Here is a 17,499-nt window from a genome sequence, read left to right as displayed (position 1 = left end):
TGTGCTACGTGTGAAGTCAGAACTCTTGAGTGTAACCCTCCAAAACACTGTTGTCGGAAGAAAACCTTGTATCTCTGAAATGGTAACTTTACAGGAGAAGGAAAAAACATACTTTACTTTTAATGTAAGTCAATGAAACCAGATTTTTTTCCAAGTCATTTGGGTCATTTCTTTTAGTCCATTCATCATGAAATTTACAAACAATCTAATAGGCAACAGGTACTTTCAAATTATGTTAAAAACTGAAAAATGTCAAATATGGAGATGGCGATAATGTATGAAGGTAGTAACAATAAGAAGGACAAAAACGATATTTATTTATCTAGAACTAAGAGCTTTAGACTGCATTAGAAAAAACACAGTCCTTCTGAAGCTTCACCAAGTGTCACAGGGTAAGTGTCAGTAAGTTTCCCATGAGTGTGTGAATGTGGTTTCTGTTGTGTAAATGTGTATGTGTATGTTCATGGTTGTGGGCTGACTGAAAGCTGAATGTGCACCACTGAACTCAAATTCTCTCTCTGACTTACTGTTTAAATGGTCCAGGTACCTCCAACTTTCCATCTTTCCTTGAAATAACTCTTAGAAATATGACAAAGTGTTGTTTGGGATGTCCAAAATCAATGTAAACAGAAAGTGAACTCCTAGTGCACTTTAATTGAATGATTTTAACTAATTTGCTGAAGGTTTTTTCTTTCAGTACCATTAACAGCAAAGTGAAAGAAGTTCTGGCTAAAACCCCTCACTTTTCAAAATCAATACAAATAATATTGCCAGTGTTAATTTACATAGGTAATACAGTCACTAAGTTATTATAGTAAAAATATGTCACCACACTGCAGAAATAAATATAATTTTTATTTATCTTTTTTTAAAGTGAAATGAAAGAAAATGCGCATTTCAACAAATTTGTTATGAACCACTCTAAATATTTAGTGTGGACAAAGTTATTTTAAAACACAAAGCGCAATAAAGGCAGCAATCTGCTATATATGTGTCTTACACAATATATGAATATATAATAAAAGGATAGCTTCGCTCACATTTCAGCCACACTGTATGAACTCATAAAAGTGCAAAGATATGTATCTTAGTATATTAAAGCATGTATTGCACACTATTAGTCAACTAGTGACAATAACAAGTATTTGCAATAGAAAACTGTTGATTCTGGAGTTATAATACTGTGAAATATATAAGACTAAAAAAGTAAAAGTAAAAGTATCATTACTTCTGTATCAGGCTGTAGACTGAATCTGTCTGTTTGGAGGCCACAGTGATGTCAGGGATGGTGCAGTATGTGTGATACACATCACTCTGAAAGTATGAAAGAAAACAGAAGGAGGTCAGGGGTCAGCACACTAAGTTACTAGTGAGTCTCACTCTTTAATATAGGAGTTGTCCTGTGTAGAAACAGTGAATTCTGCTCTAACTAGACCAGAAGAAAGAGATCACAAATTAAAACTTGCTTTGTCTTCCTGAGGCCCTGAATGAGCAGTGCAGCTGCAGCTGAGACAGAAATGTGAAACTGCATTTGCCTTTTGGCTCCAACCACAAGGAAATCAGTCTGTGGTTGAGTGTTTAGTTTGACGTGGAAGCCCTGACATCTGACAGTTTACACAGTGGCTAATAGCAAGTTTAATAACCTCAGCCTTCTTAGAGTTTTCTTTTCCCTTTTTACTGGGACCTGAAATTCAGATCATTTAGTTAAAGATATTTTTAGTTAGCAGATATTTTACTGCATAAAGTAGAGCAGAACGGTCCCACTTTATATTGTGTCTCTAGTAACTGTGTAGTTACACATGAATAACATATGCAACAACACTGTAACTACTAATGATTTAGCCAGTGTTACAGATGGATTACAGAAGTACAGCTTATGTAATTACACGTGTATCTTTTTGATACACGGCAGATCAGAAGTCTTTTCCAGCAGTTAAAGGAAGTATGTTTAACATAACATTACATTGATATTTTACATAATGACTGTGGAATAAGTCTTGTTGTAACCTAATCACATCACATTGATTTATGCCATGCTGTACCTTTATAACAACTATACTTTAAAATAAGTGGACAGTACCTATGTAGTTGTTATGTAGGTACTGTGCAATAATGAAGTGGTGATATAGACATTTAACAATGTATTTAATTTATTACATTTAATTAATGTAATAAAAGTTATGTTAAGATAAGGGGACGTCTGCTGTCCTGTCACATTACAGAATGGTTTAAAGTAGAAACTGGTTACAGTGTCACAGCACTAGCAACATAAATGCTAGCTAAATGTTAGGAAAGCTGGCAGATACAGTGTAAATAATGTCTCTCTTATTAATGTAAGTTATTACATCCTTCATTTTTAATGCTGGAAAAAAGACTTCTGAAAAAAACTGCTGTTCCAGTCTGATTACAAATGTAATTACATTTGTGTTATTACCCTTGTGTAATTACATGGGAGAGAATAGGCTGTTATACCTATGAAGATACACTTGTGTAATTACATGAGGCAAAATTGAAGTTGATACACGTGTAATTACATAAGGTGTACTTCTGTAATCCACCTGTAACAGTGACTTAATCATTAGTAATGTTGTTGTTGTGTTGTTGTTGTTGTTGTTGTTGTTGTTGCATATGTTGTTCACATGTAACTACATGTTTATTAGAGACACTTAATATAAAGTGGGACCAGCAGAACTGCTGACAGATTATCAACAAGATTCATCCTGAATCATGAAACTGATGTTTTCAAAAGGCAAACAAAAAATTTAGTTAGAAGGTTTTGATATGACGGCGACAGCAAGTCTGTGTGCTGAGAAAGAGAATGATGGCTTAATTTTAATCTGCTCACTTCCTCTTATCTCTGCAGTAGTTACATTACTCAAAAGTACAGCTGTGAGGATCTGAAAGTGCTGCTCCAAAAACTACAGCCTTCTGTAAAGAGTCTTAAGAAATTTCGGTTCTTGTTATTTGATTTGGTTTGTAAGCGCAAAATATATAAACTCCAGTGTTTCTGGAAGGTTTTAACACATTTATCTGCTGCAGATGGTCTTACCTGGGGGCTCAAGTGGAGCTGCTATTGAGGTGATCTCTGAGTACGTCACAGCTTGTGAATCAGACTGGACAACAAAATAAAATAAAAACACAGAACTTTGTAGAAACTTTCAGGACTGTAAAAACACAGCATTAAAAATAAAACTTTTTGTAATGTTAAATATGAGAATTTAAAGCAGTCAAAATGTTTTAACAATCTCTTCAAGCAATAATTATTTTAAGTATTTTTTTCAGAATATTTCTCACAATTCTGTTTATAGTTCAAAACTTACATCATCCATGTTTTGAATGGGCATCGTACTTCCTGCAAAAACAAAAAATAACTGAAAATAAGAAATCTAACAAGAATTATGAAAATGTCCACTGATAAGTTTCCCAAAGACATCAGATAGAAAATAATCTTTATTTAGCGGAATTAAAAATCTTATGCTGAACTTCCACAAGAAGATTCAAGCTACGGCTTTAATAAATTTCAATATGTAATCAGAATATTTTGAACTATATTTGTTAACTTCTTTATATAGTCTGTGTTTCTATCTAAGCTGTTTTCTGGTCAGTGGGGTTATGTATCCCCTGAGAGAAGGCGTATTCTGTCCTGCCCTCTGTCTGCTACAATACAGGTGACAACATAGTTATTCTCAACACCAAACCGCTCTGCTTCACCAGCATGGTTCTTTCAGTTACAGCTGCAATTTACCTGCATGAGGCAAAATATAATATCTGCAGAATGATTAAGCCAATGTACTGATGGGTTTGCTGTAGAAGGATGCATTTTATCAGACAGACTGACTAAACAGTGGCAGCAGAATTATGTTAAATTTCATGTACACATGGGTGTGGGCAATCATACACATCAGTGTGAGGGGTCAACTATTATTTCACAAATGCTGGGAATTAGCGAATTGGAATTGTCCACTTTATCAGCTCCAATGACCATTTAGGAGCTTTTTGTAGTTCTCCAGTTACAGACTGTAGTCCATCTGTTTCTCTGCATACTTGTTACTAGGGGTGGGAATCTCTAGGCACCTCACGATTTGATTCGATTACGATTCAGAGGGCTACGATGCGATTATAAAACGATTATCGATGCATCTCGAGGCATCTTTTTTTTCTATATCGCATTTATATTTACTCACTGTGTGAACTCAAGTTTCGAGTTCAAGTTCACTTTATTTGTCATTTGCACAACATGTGAAGACATTTATGCATTGAAACGCTTGTGATGAGGCTCAGATAGTCAGTCTACAGAAAGGAAATAAGGAAAAATATAAAAATGCAAGAAAAACCAACTGAATTATATTAAATATACAGACATATAGACATATAGAGACAATATACATTCTAAAGTGACTAAGTGACTCGGTGGTGTTGTTATTTAAAGTGGCTTGGTACCTTTAAAGCAAAGTATTTGTAATGATCCATAATGAATTTACTTCCAATATCTTTTTTAATTAAACAAATGGAAGTGATGTGGTAAGTGAACTAGAAGGCTCAGTCAGTGCTCTTGTTTAGAGCACGAGAAGCTGATTAAAATGCGATAAAATGCGCAGTTACTTTAGTGATTTTATAACTTCGGTTTTGGTCTCGTTGTAGAGACGGGGGGATCGCTGTGTCAGTAAAGTATCTTTGAGATGGGTCGTGTGCAACATAGCGCGAAAGCCGTGTTTCGCAACGACTGAGAACCGGCATGCAGACTGCAGGTCACATAGCAGCGATGCATTATTCGCATTTATAAGCAGCGCAGTTGGTTTGCTGGTCCGTTAAATCTGCAACGAGAGACTGTCACACACTAAAAACTGGCGAAGATGAAGTCAGCTTATCTTTCGAATTCTCCCGTTCCACCTTAAATGGTGCCGCATTTACATTCGGCGCCTCAGTTAGAATTTAAGGTGGAACGGGACAATTCGAATAAGAAGCGACTTCAGCCTCGTAAAACAGTCGAACGTTGAGAGATATTTAACTGATCTACTTCTGAGGAAAGGTTTTCTGGTGGAGATGGGAGGAAATCGGCTATAGGCGAAGCTTAAAGCAGAGTAAAGTAAATCTGCGCTCTCGTTTATATTGTTTAGTCTATACTAGGACATTATCGCATACTGAGACATACTGGACATTAAATGTTGTGGCTGCCAGGGTGGTTTGATTTTTGTTGAAAGGACAAAATGTTAACATTTGTGTTGTGACTCCTGATCTAACCTTGCTTTTAATGCAGAGGGAGCCGGTCGGATTTCTCACTCATCCAGTAGTGTTTTTGTTATGTGCCGCCACAGACTGTCCGGGCGCTGCACTTTCCCACTTTCAAGTTCCGCCTTTTGCGTTCCGTCAACATTACGTTATAAATTAATATTTCAAAAATAGATTTTTGACATTTGTGAATCGATTCAGAATCGTTCACGTCCGCATCGCGATGCATCTAAGAATCGAGTTTTCCCGCACCCCTACTTGTTACCCTGTTCTTCAGTGGTCAGGACCCCACAGGACCTTCACAGAGCAGGTACTATTTGGGTGGTGGGTCATTCTCAGCACTGCAGTAACACTGACGTGGTGGTGTGTTAGTGTATGTTGCGCTACTGCGAGTGGATCAGACACAGCAGACGGTTTTACCTGGGGGCTCAAGCGGAGCTGCTATTAAGGTGATCTCTGAGTACGTAACAGCTTGTGGATCAGACTGGACAAAAAAATAAAAACACAGAACTTTGTAGAAACTTTCAGGACTGTAAAAACACAGCATTAAAGATAAAACTTTTTGTAATGTTAAATATGAGAACTTAAAGCAGTCAAAATGTTTTAAAATAATTATTGCTTGAAGAGATTGTTAAGTATTTTTTTCAGAATATTTCTCACAAAATTCTGTTTATAGTTCAAAACTTACATCATCCATGTTTTGAATGGGCATCGTACTTCCTGCAAAAACAAAAAATAACTGAAAATAAGAAATCTAACAAGAATTATGAAAATGTCCACTGATAAGTTTCCCAAAGACATCAGATAGAAAATAATCTTTATTTAGCGGAATTAAAAATCTTACGCTGAACTTCCACAAGAAGATTCAAGCTACGGCTTTGATAAATTTCAATATGTAACCAGAATATTTTGAACTATATTTGTTAACTTCTTTATATAGTCTGTGTTTCTATCTAAGCTGTTTTCTGGTCAGTGGGGTTATGTATCCCCTGAGAGAAGGCGTGTTCTGCCCTGCCCTCTGTCTGCTACAATACAGGTGACAACATAGTTATTCTCAACACCAAACCGCTCTGCTTCACCAACATGGTTCTTTCAGTTACAGCTGAACCTGCATGAGACAAAATATAATATCTGCAGAATGATTAAGCCAATGTACTGATGGGTTTGCTGTAGAAGGATGCATTTGACAGACAGGCTGACTAAACAGTGGCAGCAGAATTATGTTAAATTTCATGTACACATGGGTGTGGGCAATCATACACATCAGTGTGAGGGGTCAACTATTATTTCACAAATGCTGGGAATTAGCGAATTGGAATTGTCCATTTTATCAGCTCCAATGACCATTTAGGAGCCCTTTGTAGTTCTACAGTTACAGACTGTAGTCCATCTGTTTCTCTGCATACCTTGTTACCCTGTTCTTCAGAGGTCAGGACCCCCATGGACCCTCACAGAGCAGGTACTATTTGGGTGGTGGGTCATTCTCAGCACTGCAGTGACACTGACGTAGTGTTGGTGTGTTAGTGTGTGTTGTGCTGGTCTGAGTGGATCAGACACAGCAGTGCTGCTGGAGTTTCTAAACACCTCAGTGTCGCTGCTGGACTGAGAACCAAAATGTCCAGCGAACAGCGTCCTGTGGGCAGCATCCTGTGACCACTGATGAAGGACTAGAGGATGACCAACACAAACTGTGCAGCAGCAGATGAGCTATCGTCTCTGACTTTACATCTACAAGGCGGACTGACAAGGTAGGAGTGTCTAATAGAGTGGACAGTGAGTGGACACAGTGTTTAAAAACTCCAGCAGCACTGCTGTGTCTGATCCACTCTGATCCATAGTGGTGAGTGCAGTGCTGAGAATGACCCACCACCCAAATAATGCCTGTTCTGTGGTGGTCCTGGAGGGGTCCTGTCCATTAATGAATGGGGTAAAGGTGGGAGTACAGTCTGTAATTGTAGCACTACAAAGTGCTCCTATATTTTCAGTGGAGCTGATAAAATGACCAGTGAGTGTAGAAACAGGGAGGTGCTCAGTGAGTATTTATACTGTATGCATACAGAAACCATCTGAAACATGCTCTATTGTATTGAACTCATGAAAATCTATAAACAGTTATGTCAAAAATTAATAAATTACTTGCTACTACTTTATTAGTGAAGGAGCAGGTGAGTGTTTGTTCACAATTAATCATTTTATACAGGGACATGTAGAAACGCCAGTTTCATTTCCAGCCCTTACTTATAATGCTTGAAAGTGTTTTTCCATAATTAGGGGGAAATTTTTGAGTTTCATATCAAACCCTAGACTGAAATTGATTCCATGATGTACATGACCTGTTCTACTATATAAATTACCTGATGGCTGGGAGGGTGCGGCCACTGTGGTAATCAGTGAGTAGGTTCCAGCAGCTCCTGGACTGCACTGAGTAACAGAGAATACATTTGTATGCTTAGTGAAGCTGATCTGAAAGATTCATTGATTTGACTTGTGGCAAACAGAACAATCTAATGACAGAAATGCTACTCACTTCCTCCACACTGAGCACGGCCATCATGTCTCCTGCAAAACAATCATTTCAGCTGACCATGGAAGTGTTCTTAGTTTTAGTATTTATATTAATAACAGTAGACATTTTATTAAGAAAGCTTTCAAAGGCCAAACTTACCCTGATCTCCAATGGCTGAACTGACTTTAGGCCTATAAACAATATATACATATATCAAAGCTTTCTGCATTTCTATGAACTTACAAAAACATAAGCAGGGATATTAAACAAGTTAAATGATTGTAGTTAATTACTGTACAAATCACCTGAGAGTTTCTAACTGGCAGCCCTCTGCTTTTCTGCAGTGGAAGAAAGTACAGCATTTTCAGTGATCAGCTTAATATTTACCATCATACCACACAGTTAATTCTACACAGTCCAGTTGTGAAACTAGACAAAGCAAATTGAGTCAAATGGTTTTTCTTCACTGTTTGCACCAGTGAATCTCTGATGGACTTACTGCAGAGAAAGATGACCACTCCAACCAGTACAGCACTGGCACTGATTACTGACAGCACTACGACAAGCAGTGTTCCTGAATGATAATATGAAAATATGAACGTTTCAGTGCAAACATTTCCATCATTATTACACAAATCTGCAGATAGTTTTGTCAGCAGCTTTGAATAAGTAATATTAGCTGTACTGGACTAAAAAGACAATGATATAATAATAAAACCCAAATCATTACAGAAACTCTCCTACATCACCACTATGATAGCCTTTTCTTTGCAGTAGCTTTAGGAAAACATGCTAACATGTTAAAGCTCTAAAGCTCTAAAAAGCACAGACTGGATGGACTAAAGTAAAAATCAGATAGAAACCCAAAGAAAAGGGCACATTATTTTCAATATGTCAAACTAAGCCAATAAAGTGAAACTGTGCACAAAATGTACAGAAAGTGTGTCTCAGTAGAGGACGTACTTATTTTCACTCAGAAAAACAACAAAAAACAACAGAATGTGTCATGTGACCAAATTTGGTGTTCAAACTAACACATGAGACTGTATGTATTTATTTCAGATTTAAATTGTGGTTAAACGTGACATTAATGGATGGTAAGCTCACTCACTTCTGACTTTATGGTTATTTCACATTTTTTTTGCCAAGAAAATCAGGGCAGTATGAATGTCTCTGCACGAATCTGAATCTACTAGTTATTCAGTTATTTACCTGCTGTAGGATGTTTTCCTGAGGTGGCATTCGCTGTTACAGAGAATGATGCAGAAATGAGTAAAATAAGTCAAAATGTGGTTGTAAATATTGGAGAGAGGATTTAGTGACATAGTTCTGATGATCTGTAATCATTATAGTGATGGTTACCTTGAGTCATTACAGCTGTAAAATTCGTTAACTTCATAAATTATCACACACATCTATCAACATTAGTAAGTTTCTATGTACAGGACCTCTATCAATAACTGATAGTACAAGTTGTGGGCATTTCTGTTTCTTCATGTTAACATTTTACTGTAAGATTAATCTATAAATACAACTAGGAGTCACCAGTGGATGAAACCATCAAAATCCTAGTGTAGAGCAGGAGAACTGAGGATGAAGCTGTTGAGAATAAATTCAAACATCTGCACAGAACACATATTTAAGAGGTAATGGGATGCAATACATAAGAGAATAAGACTTCTGAAAAGGCTGTTTAATGTATAATTGCATCATAATTGCAAAGCCATTGAGTCATTATCCTTTATGAAGATCTTTATTCTGAAATGTAATATTGACAGCCGGTAAAGTGACACACTTTTTGGAGGATCTGTTAAATTCTGGCGGCGATGGGTAACTTGGTTCCTTATAGCTAGAGGAACAAATTAAACTAATGACATAAGAAACGATGTTTGGGACAAAATGTACCCTATGAATAAGAGATTACTGGCTGTCCTCCACAGTAATATTTGAAGACTTTCAAAGATGTGAAAGATCTTTTTTTATGATTTAATGATTTATGATTTTGATTTATGCAGAATAAGACTGGATGCTTGCAAACTATTTAGCAATTTATTTTCAGTCTAGCAATATTTGAAGCAATAACTCACTGGCTGTAGTTTGCAATTTGGTTACAAAAGTCCAACTGGAATCTACAGGTAACCCTGTTAAAGGTGACAGGACATCTCAATCAGATACACACTGCATAGCTTATAAGAAGGAGTTATTAAAGCGTTAAAGTGTTTAGAGTTGGAGAATTTGGAGGTGCTATAATTGTTACTCTCTAGTTGTTGGGCCTTTCGCGGTGATGAGACGTGTAGAGGAAACTAGAGAAACTGCACATATAATACACAATACATTACAAAATGTAGGGCATTGTAAGTAGCCTGTTGTAGCTGAGGGATGATCTGACCTGCAGTAGATTTCTCTTCTGTTATGATTGGCTGTGTTGGTACAGGAATCAAACCTAAAAGAAACACAAACATGTAAGAATAAAAAAATTACTCAATCTTTAACGTAATGTACAAGATGTTTATAAGATAAACTCACTAAAATTATAAATTAATACACATACATATAGATCTAACTACTTATGCGATGTTTAACTAAAAGTAATTAAACCTGGCTAATTTACAATGTATGAGATGATGTACTTACTCGATATATCATATGTGTCACTCATTGGAGAGCGGACAGACGGGTCAGAGTTTAGTGAATAATCACAGCTCAGTTCTCTGCTCTCTACTGACTGCAGACGATTCAACAGGTCAGTTTTAGATGATGTAAAAATACAAATCCACTCCCCAGATCTCCCTCTTCTAGATTCTCCCTTTAGGTACAGCAGGTGTCCAGTGTAGAGATTACATCTAAAATCAGCTCTTACTGACCCTGACAGCGGTATTTCACACACAGCTGTGAACTCTTCATACTGACTGTCATAACTGACACTCATTTTTGGTTTCTCATCTGCAGAGAATAAATAACAATGTAAAAGATAATTGGTAACTGAACAAACCATCAGACTCCTTGATTTTAAGCCTTTCAGATTATTACAAATGGTTTGATTCAAGCAGACAGTGATGCTCATGAACAAAACTCAGTCAGCCACCTACCCAGGACTGTGACTGTAGCAGGTAGAGAGAGAGAAGAAGGCTGAGGTAGAGAAACATCTGCATCATACAGACCCACCATCAAACAGTTCACACAGGATATAACAATATCAGCTCATTTCTGAATACAGATTATATTGTAATATAATCATCTGTCTGACACAAGCAGCTCTACAAACATCTAGAATTAGAAGAATTCATCACAAGCGTCTGATTGTGTCACTGAACACCATCACATTATCAGATGTTACAGTTCATCCACACCAGTGACACTTTTTACAGTGCGGACTATGTTAAAGCTTTCAGGTTGCGGTTATTTGTTTACTCTAAAAACAACGTAAAGAATCAAATCCACAAACTGGTCAATGAGACTCACGTTGAGGATGAACTTCCAGAATCAGGCAGAAGGAGAGGAGGATGATCAGAGCCATTTCACCATCGCCAAGAGAGAAAAGAGAAGAGAGAAGAGAGACACTTGACTTAGACAGTTCACAGAGCGACAGGAAAACCGCCACTGATCACTTCTGGTTTTAAAACGGAAAATTAATTTCCCCTTCTGCCCTTCTAACCTGAAATAATTTCCTATTTATACAGTTTACAGTGAAATAATGACACCAAGATTTCCTGAAAACAGTGCAGTGGTTTGTGTAGTTCAGCAGAGTGACTCTCTGTCCAACACACGAATAGCAAAAAACTGACAGACTGTAAGTAGAAAAACTGATTTCTAAGACATTACATACAGACCCCCAGCGGATGGATATTTAATTCAGTCACATCCACTTCCTGCTCTATCTGCACCTCCACCACTCTCCCCTCGTAAGGAGGAACTCATGTTGTCCACTAGAGGACATCAAAGCTCTGACCTTTTACATTAAAATACTGTTATATAAAATACATATAGACAAGTACAGTGTTTACGTACAGCATCCTATAATACAGAATTGCACTGTTGTTCATCAGCTTAATGTTACTCTGAGAATATATATATATATATACACACACACATACACATAATTATGCAATTCATACATACAGCTATAGGAAAATCCGTTACATAAAGCCTGGAAATAGATATTTTTCTGGGGGGGGGGGGATTTTTTTATGGGGAAAAAAGTGTCTCCAGGTGGTAAAAGTGACATTTTAAATGTAAAAGCATATTCTGTATACAGATTTTCCAAATTCCAATGAACAGTGATGAGTTTATATCAGCTTTTCATCAGCTTAATGTTACTCTGAGAATATGAAAGAAATCAATATATATTGTCTTTAAAAGATTTTATCTCACTGAAACGCTTGATTTCATTCATATTCTCAGAGTAACATTAAGCTGATGACCAACAGTGCATTTCTGTATTACAGGACGCTGTATGTAAACACTGTACTTGTATTTATATGTTATAACAGTATTTTAATGTTAAAGGTCAGAGCTTTGATGTCCTCTAATGGACAATATGAGTTCCTCCTTATGAGGGGAGAGTGGTGGGGGTGCAGATAGAACACTGAGATGTGACACTGAATAAATATATATATATATATATATATATATATATATATATATATATATATATATATATATATATATATATATATATATTCAGCTCTATATATAAAGCTATAGGAAAATTTGTTACATAAAGAAATTACAATTATTAATATGCACAGATTTTTTTAATGAGGAAAAAAGTGTCTCCAGATGGTAAAAGTGACATTTTAAATGTATATAAAAGCATATTTTGTATACATATTTTTCCAAATTCCAATGAATAGTAATTAGTTTATATCAGATTAAAATGAATGTCCAGACAGAGGAAGTGTCCTACTTCTGTCTCTGTATATTCATTTATAGATCAGTGTGGTCACTTCACAGAACATAAAACACAGTGAGCCTTTTGTAAGGAGGTGCTCAGTGCCGCCTTCTGCCAGCAAGGGCAGCATGGCGCTCGTCTAGGGCAACCTCCACCAAGGACTCCAATTCCCAGAAAGCTCTGGGCTGATTGCCTAAATGTTATTCAGCTGGAGGAGCACCTATTTAAACCCCAGAGACACTCAGGGAAGCGCTGCACCTTTGTAGAGGGTGGCTGGTAACGGTACCAAACAAAGAGAAATGAGAAAAGTTAAGAGGTAAGGAGAAAAGAAAGAGAGAGAAACTGTTCCAAAGCAAGGAGAAAGGGAGCTGTAAAAGAAAAGAAAAAAGACAAAGGTCCAAACCAAGGAGTAAAGGAAAAGAGAAGAAACAAATCAAGATAATAAAGTAAATGTCTTTTCATTTGGGTTCTCCCTGTTATACCTTCCCCTTTGTTGGAGTACACTGTGGTAGCGTCTCCTTTGTTTGAAGTTTCCCTTTCCATAGAAGGGCCTACCGGTGTTTATGCTCATGAGTGTGTGGTGCAGTGGTGAAGCTCCCTTCCCCGGTTGCTGACCACAGCGGTTGGACTGAGTCAGCCAAGCTTCCACAAGCACTTCAGTATTGCTCTCTAAGTTCCATACACCGACCCAATTTCTGAGCTGCTGAGCTGATGTTAAGTGTTTATATTGGTTGAACTGCAGCTGAAATGCTTTTGGTGATATGAATTGTGTAGAATTGAAGTGTAACCACCATCCCATAGACTGCTGTTGGGCTAGAAGAGTCGGAGCGCACATTACGTTGCAGTGCATGCTGGGCAGTGTAGTGCAGTGCAGGCTAATATTAATAGAAAATTAAAATAGTTTTGTGGGCCGGGTAGGATTGTGTCATGGGCCTGATCTGACCCGCGGGCCTTGTGTTTGACATATGGGGCGTAAACAGTCATCATCAGCATCTATAATCGGAAGAATCTGAAGTTTAACCATTGATTTCCTAGAAAGAAAAAAAGTAAAAAAAAAAGAAATGCGGAGGCAGTTTTTGATTGATTAGATGTGTTACTGCTCCATTGATTAATATAATGGTCACACTTTATTTGGATGGTCCCCTATCGATGATCTACAAAAAATTTAATAATTGACAAACCTTCTGGTAATATTCAGTTATTATGAACAACGTTATGGTTAGGCTTAGGTTTAGGAGTAGGAATAGGTTTTGCCTTCAGGTTAGGGTTAAGATTAGGATTAGGGTTAGATTTAGCAGAATCTTCCACACTCAACTTCAAGTTCAGTTGCATTTATTAGATATTTAGTTGAATGTTACAGAAATATATACCGAGCATCTACAAAGCATCTACAGTGGACAATGTGCAGGTCCAGATGGTCAGTCCGATCAGGCCAGTAGCACTGACACATGGTATTAGAGACCCACCACACTGTAGAACTGTGAGCTGCTCTCATGAGATTAAAACCATGTCACAGGACTGACCACTGAGGACCTGAAAAGACGTCCTGACCATAATTACAGCAGAGCTTCAGTATAAAATGTAAATATTAATATCAGTTATGGAAAAAAAAGTCACTCATAGTCTTTCTCTCTTCTATTATGATTGGTAGAGCTGATGAAGGAACATCTGGAGAGAATGCTATTTTAAGGTCCAGTGGCTGCTTACATCAGACATCTTAAGCTTTTATCTTTAGTTAAATTCTTAAGGGAAGCCACATTTTAAATGTTTAGTATTGCACTGCTGAAATGACCGATAGTGCTGTACCATATTTGTTTATGGTACCGTCACATCCTCTGCAGAGGGCACACTTGAATGTGGCATTTTCTGCTCATTTTAGTTCACAACTTCCATTTATTTTAACTTATTGTGGAAAAAAATAAATATAAAATCTAAAAATGTGCTGTAACTTTTGCACAGGCCACATTTTTCCCCAATATGTTAAATATGGTGCATTAAGAAATGTGTTCACTTTATTTTAATGTAGAAAAACAACACGTCATTTGACCAGAGGAGCCCAAACATTTGCATATGACTGTGTTTGTGTATCTGCAAAATGCTAATTTGACATTAATTGTGCCTATAATTATGAAACACAGTACAGACAGTCTGCATGCATACAAAGAATATTTTATAAAGTGGATTTAAAACAGTGGATACATTTACTAACAATGAATATAAACAATAATAAAAACACAAATAATAACACACAACATAACAGAAAGACTCCACTTATGTCTCATGCCACAGAGAACAAATGGGTCTTTAACCAGAAATTACCAATGTCATCATTCGTTGAAGACTTAATGGAAAGTGAGACTCTTCCACAGTTTGGGAGCAACAACAGAAAAGGAATGATCTCCTTTTTACCCTTAACCTTAACTGTGGAACGAGCAGAAACATTTTATCAGATCTGAACGTTCTGGGGGAGAACAGTGCTTGATAAGGTCAGTGGTGTTTATGGTGGTGCTGATATATAAAGCTCTGAAAACTAACACAGAAGCCTTAAAGTTTACAGTGACATTTAACGGTAACTAGTGGAGCCTCACAGGAACCACAGATATGTTCTCTTTTTCTACTTTCAGTCAGGAAGCTGACTGCTACATTTTGCACAAGATGTAAACAAGATAGACTTACTGTGAAACCGCCATGTAAGGGAGTTCCAGTAGTCAAGACGTTATGAAATAAATGCATGTATGACTGTCTCCAAATCACGACATGAAGCTATGGTTTAAAGTTGAAGAAAAATTCAGTTTTCACAGGATTTATTTATCAAACATTCGAGTCTACGTCAGGGTTCCTGACTTGTGTGGACATTTTCGGAACAAAATAACTTCAGTCATATTATCATTCAATTTAATGATGTGTTTCTGGGATAATGGAGTCCAGAGGAAGCACATACAGAGAAAATAAGAGGACCTAAAATTGAGCCTTGAGGAACACCACAGGTGACGAGAAATTTCCTATTTGATAAAGGTTCTGTGCTTAAGATACAAGGCTGGTTCACCTAATGCTGTATCTTGAATAGCCACCATGCATTTAATGATACATGATGACTGTCCACTAACTATTTATCAAACAAATGAAGTGTGAGAATGGACCAGTCTTCTGTTTCATGTCCATCTTTCAGTGGAAGCTGGTTTCTGGGTGGACAGACTGTAGATGACCACTGTGTAAACTGTCTCATCATCATCTATAATGGGACAGATTTGAAGGTTATTAAAAGTAAAGAAATGTGTTTAATGCAATTAATTATATTTTCAAACATAATATTCATGCTGTTACATGATTGGCGTGTTTTTGCTCTGTTGCATGATTGAATTAATTTCCAATGAATCAATAAAAATACAAATTTGGAGGAACTCACTGGAAACTCTGCAGGTCCAGATGGTCAGTCCAATCAGTAAAAGTCCAGCAGCACTGATACACGGTATTACAGATGACCAAAGAGCTTCAATATAAAAAGTAAATAATAATATCAGTTATGGAAAGAAAACAACTCACTCAGTCATTTTCCTTTCTGTTATGAATGGCAGCACCTTTAAAGAAGAAACATCTGGAAAGAAAACATGGTGCTCCTAATGCTGCAGCTGTCATGGTGTTACTTTTTCTTAAGGTCCAGGTTCTGAATGGTGGGGCAGTTCATTTCAGCAGAGAAGGAGTCAGAAACTCACAACTTGTGGAGGCCAATAGGGTCTCATTGTGAAGTGTGGACACTGCAGCAGATGCTGAAAAGTAAAAACATCTGCATAAACACACCATAAAACATTTAATGGTATTTGGAACAAAGCAGGTATTATAAATAAACTCTTTATCCATAATAATGTAAAGCGTGTATAGAGTGAAAAAACCTTGTGAACTTTGTTATTATAATTTATTATTCAAATTTAATAGCATAATTAGTATTCTACAATTATATACTATATAATGTTGTTGTTGTTGTTGTTGTTGTTGTTGTTGTTGTTGTTGTTGTATTATTTTATATCATAATCATATGATATAATTATATAAGTCATGCTATTTATCACAATTAGCATAGTTTACTATCAAAAATTAAAGTGATAACTGATGAGGTTTAATCAGTCAAGTTGAGGTAGTTACAGATGAACCTGATAAAAGCAATAAACAAGTGATTAAACACACTGAAATGTTTGTGGATAAATTTTGCGTAAGATGTCAGTGTTTTTTTTTCAGGCTTTAAGCTGGAACTTCTGTTACTCACTCTTTGTTGACTGTGTTGTGGTGATGAAGTGTGTAGAAGAACCTGCAAAATACAGATCCATAATCAGACGATGCAGAGAGAATCAGACAGTAGATTATAAAGAGCTCTGATATTCTAACTGAGTTCTACAGTGAGAGAGAGAAGAATAAACTGACCTGCAGAAGAGTTCACTTCTGTTGTGGATGGCTGTGTTGGGGCTGGAAGCAAATCTAACAAAACACAAATTTAACGAATGCATCAGTTTTCTGCACTCTGTAATTTTCTCTGAACCTTTAAAACCTGATTAACATTCCAGTCTGGCAGAGGCTTCAGACTCATCACACTCCTCTTCATCCGATGAGTCTCCACAGTCATCCTGTCCATCACACTTACGGCTGGTGGGGATGCAGTGCCTTGAGTTCTTACAGTGGAACCGATCCACACCGCACGTCGTCTGAGCTGCAGCCCATTCTGGTGTTAAGTGCTCTGTTTACAGTGCACGGCTGGGGTACGGCATAAAATGGCAAAGCTGCAGTCTTGATGAACTTACTGCAGTTAGCAGGTTCGTGTATTCATCGGGCAAATCATTTTGCATGACATCAACATTTAAATCACATATAATGTATAACTTAA

General features: G+C 37.0%; 1 protein-coding gene across 7 annotated transcripts; it reads right to left on the bottom strand.

Annotated features, from left to right (window-relative positions):
• Positions 1–967: 967 nt before the first annotated feature.
• On the bottom strand, positions 968–11,301 carry LOC118799826. 7 transcript variants are annotated; one of them, XM_036559891.1, is made up of 12 exons: positions 8,948–9,373; positions 8,235–8,309; positions 8,041–8,073; positions 7,895–7,926; positions 7,757–7,788; positions 7,584–7,650; positions 5,918–5,949; positions 5,650–5,713; positions 3,321–3,352; positions 3,050–3,113; positions 1,644–1,684; positions 968–1,314 (listed from the first exon to the last, which is right to left on the bottom strand). In XM_036559891.1, exons 1-12 carry the CDS (start codon positions 9,058–9,060, stop codon positions 1,225–1,227), a joined length of 675 nt encoding a protein of 224 aa, XP_036415784.1. In that variant the 5' UTR covers positions 9,061–9,373; the 3' UTR covers positions 968–1,224. The 7 variants fall into 7 exon arrangements, 6 of the variants coding, with proteins under 6 accessions (XP_036415784.1, XP_036415789.1, XP_036415788.1 ...); XM_036559896.1 differs by lacking the exon at positions 1,644–1,684 and having other exon boundaries at positions 1,213–1,314; XR_005006138.1 differs by lacking the exons at positions 968–1,314; positions 1,644–1,684; positions 3,050–3,113; ... (1 more) ...; positions 5,650–5,713; positions 5,918–5,949 and adding exons at positions 10,125–10,178; positions 10,370–10,678; positions 10,825–10,881; positions 11,198–11,301 and having other exon boundaries at positions 7,511–7,650; positions 8,948–8,980.
• Positions 11,302–17,499: the final 6,198 nt, after the last annotated feature.

Source organism: Colossoma macropomum, unplaced genomic scaffold, assembly GCF_904425465.1.
Source record: "Colossoma macropomum unplaced genomic scaffold, Colossoma_macropomum, whole genome shotgun sequence".
Lineage (NCBI taxonomy): Eukaryota > Metazoa > Chordata > Actinopteri > Characiformes > Serrasalmidae > Colossoma > Colossoma macropomum.
This window is presented reverse-complemented; position numbering and strand designations above follow the sequence as displayed.

Excerpts from the sequence above, each read along its gene's own strand:
- LOC118799826 (XM_036559890.1), bottom strand. The coding sequence starts at position 11,252 with ATGGCTCTGATCATCCTCCTCTCCTTCTGCCTGATTCTGGAAGTTCAT. Across the intron at positions 10,882-11,197 it reads TCTGGAAGTTCATCCTCAAC|ATGTTTCTCTACCTCAGCCT; the intron begins GTGAGTCTCATT and ends TGTATGATGCAG. Across the intron at positions 10,679-10,824 it reads TGCTACAGTCACAGTCCTGG|ATGAGAAACCAAAAATGAGT; the intron begins GTAGGTGGCTGA and ends TATTCTCTGCAG.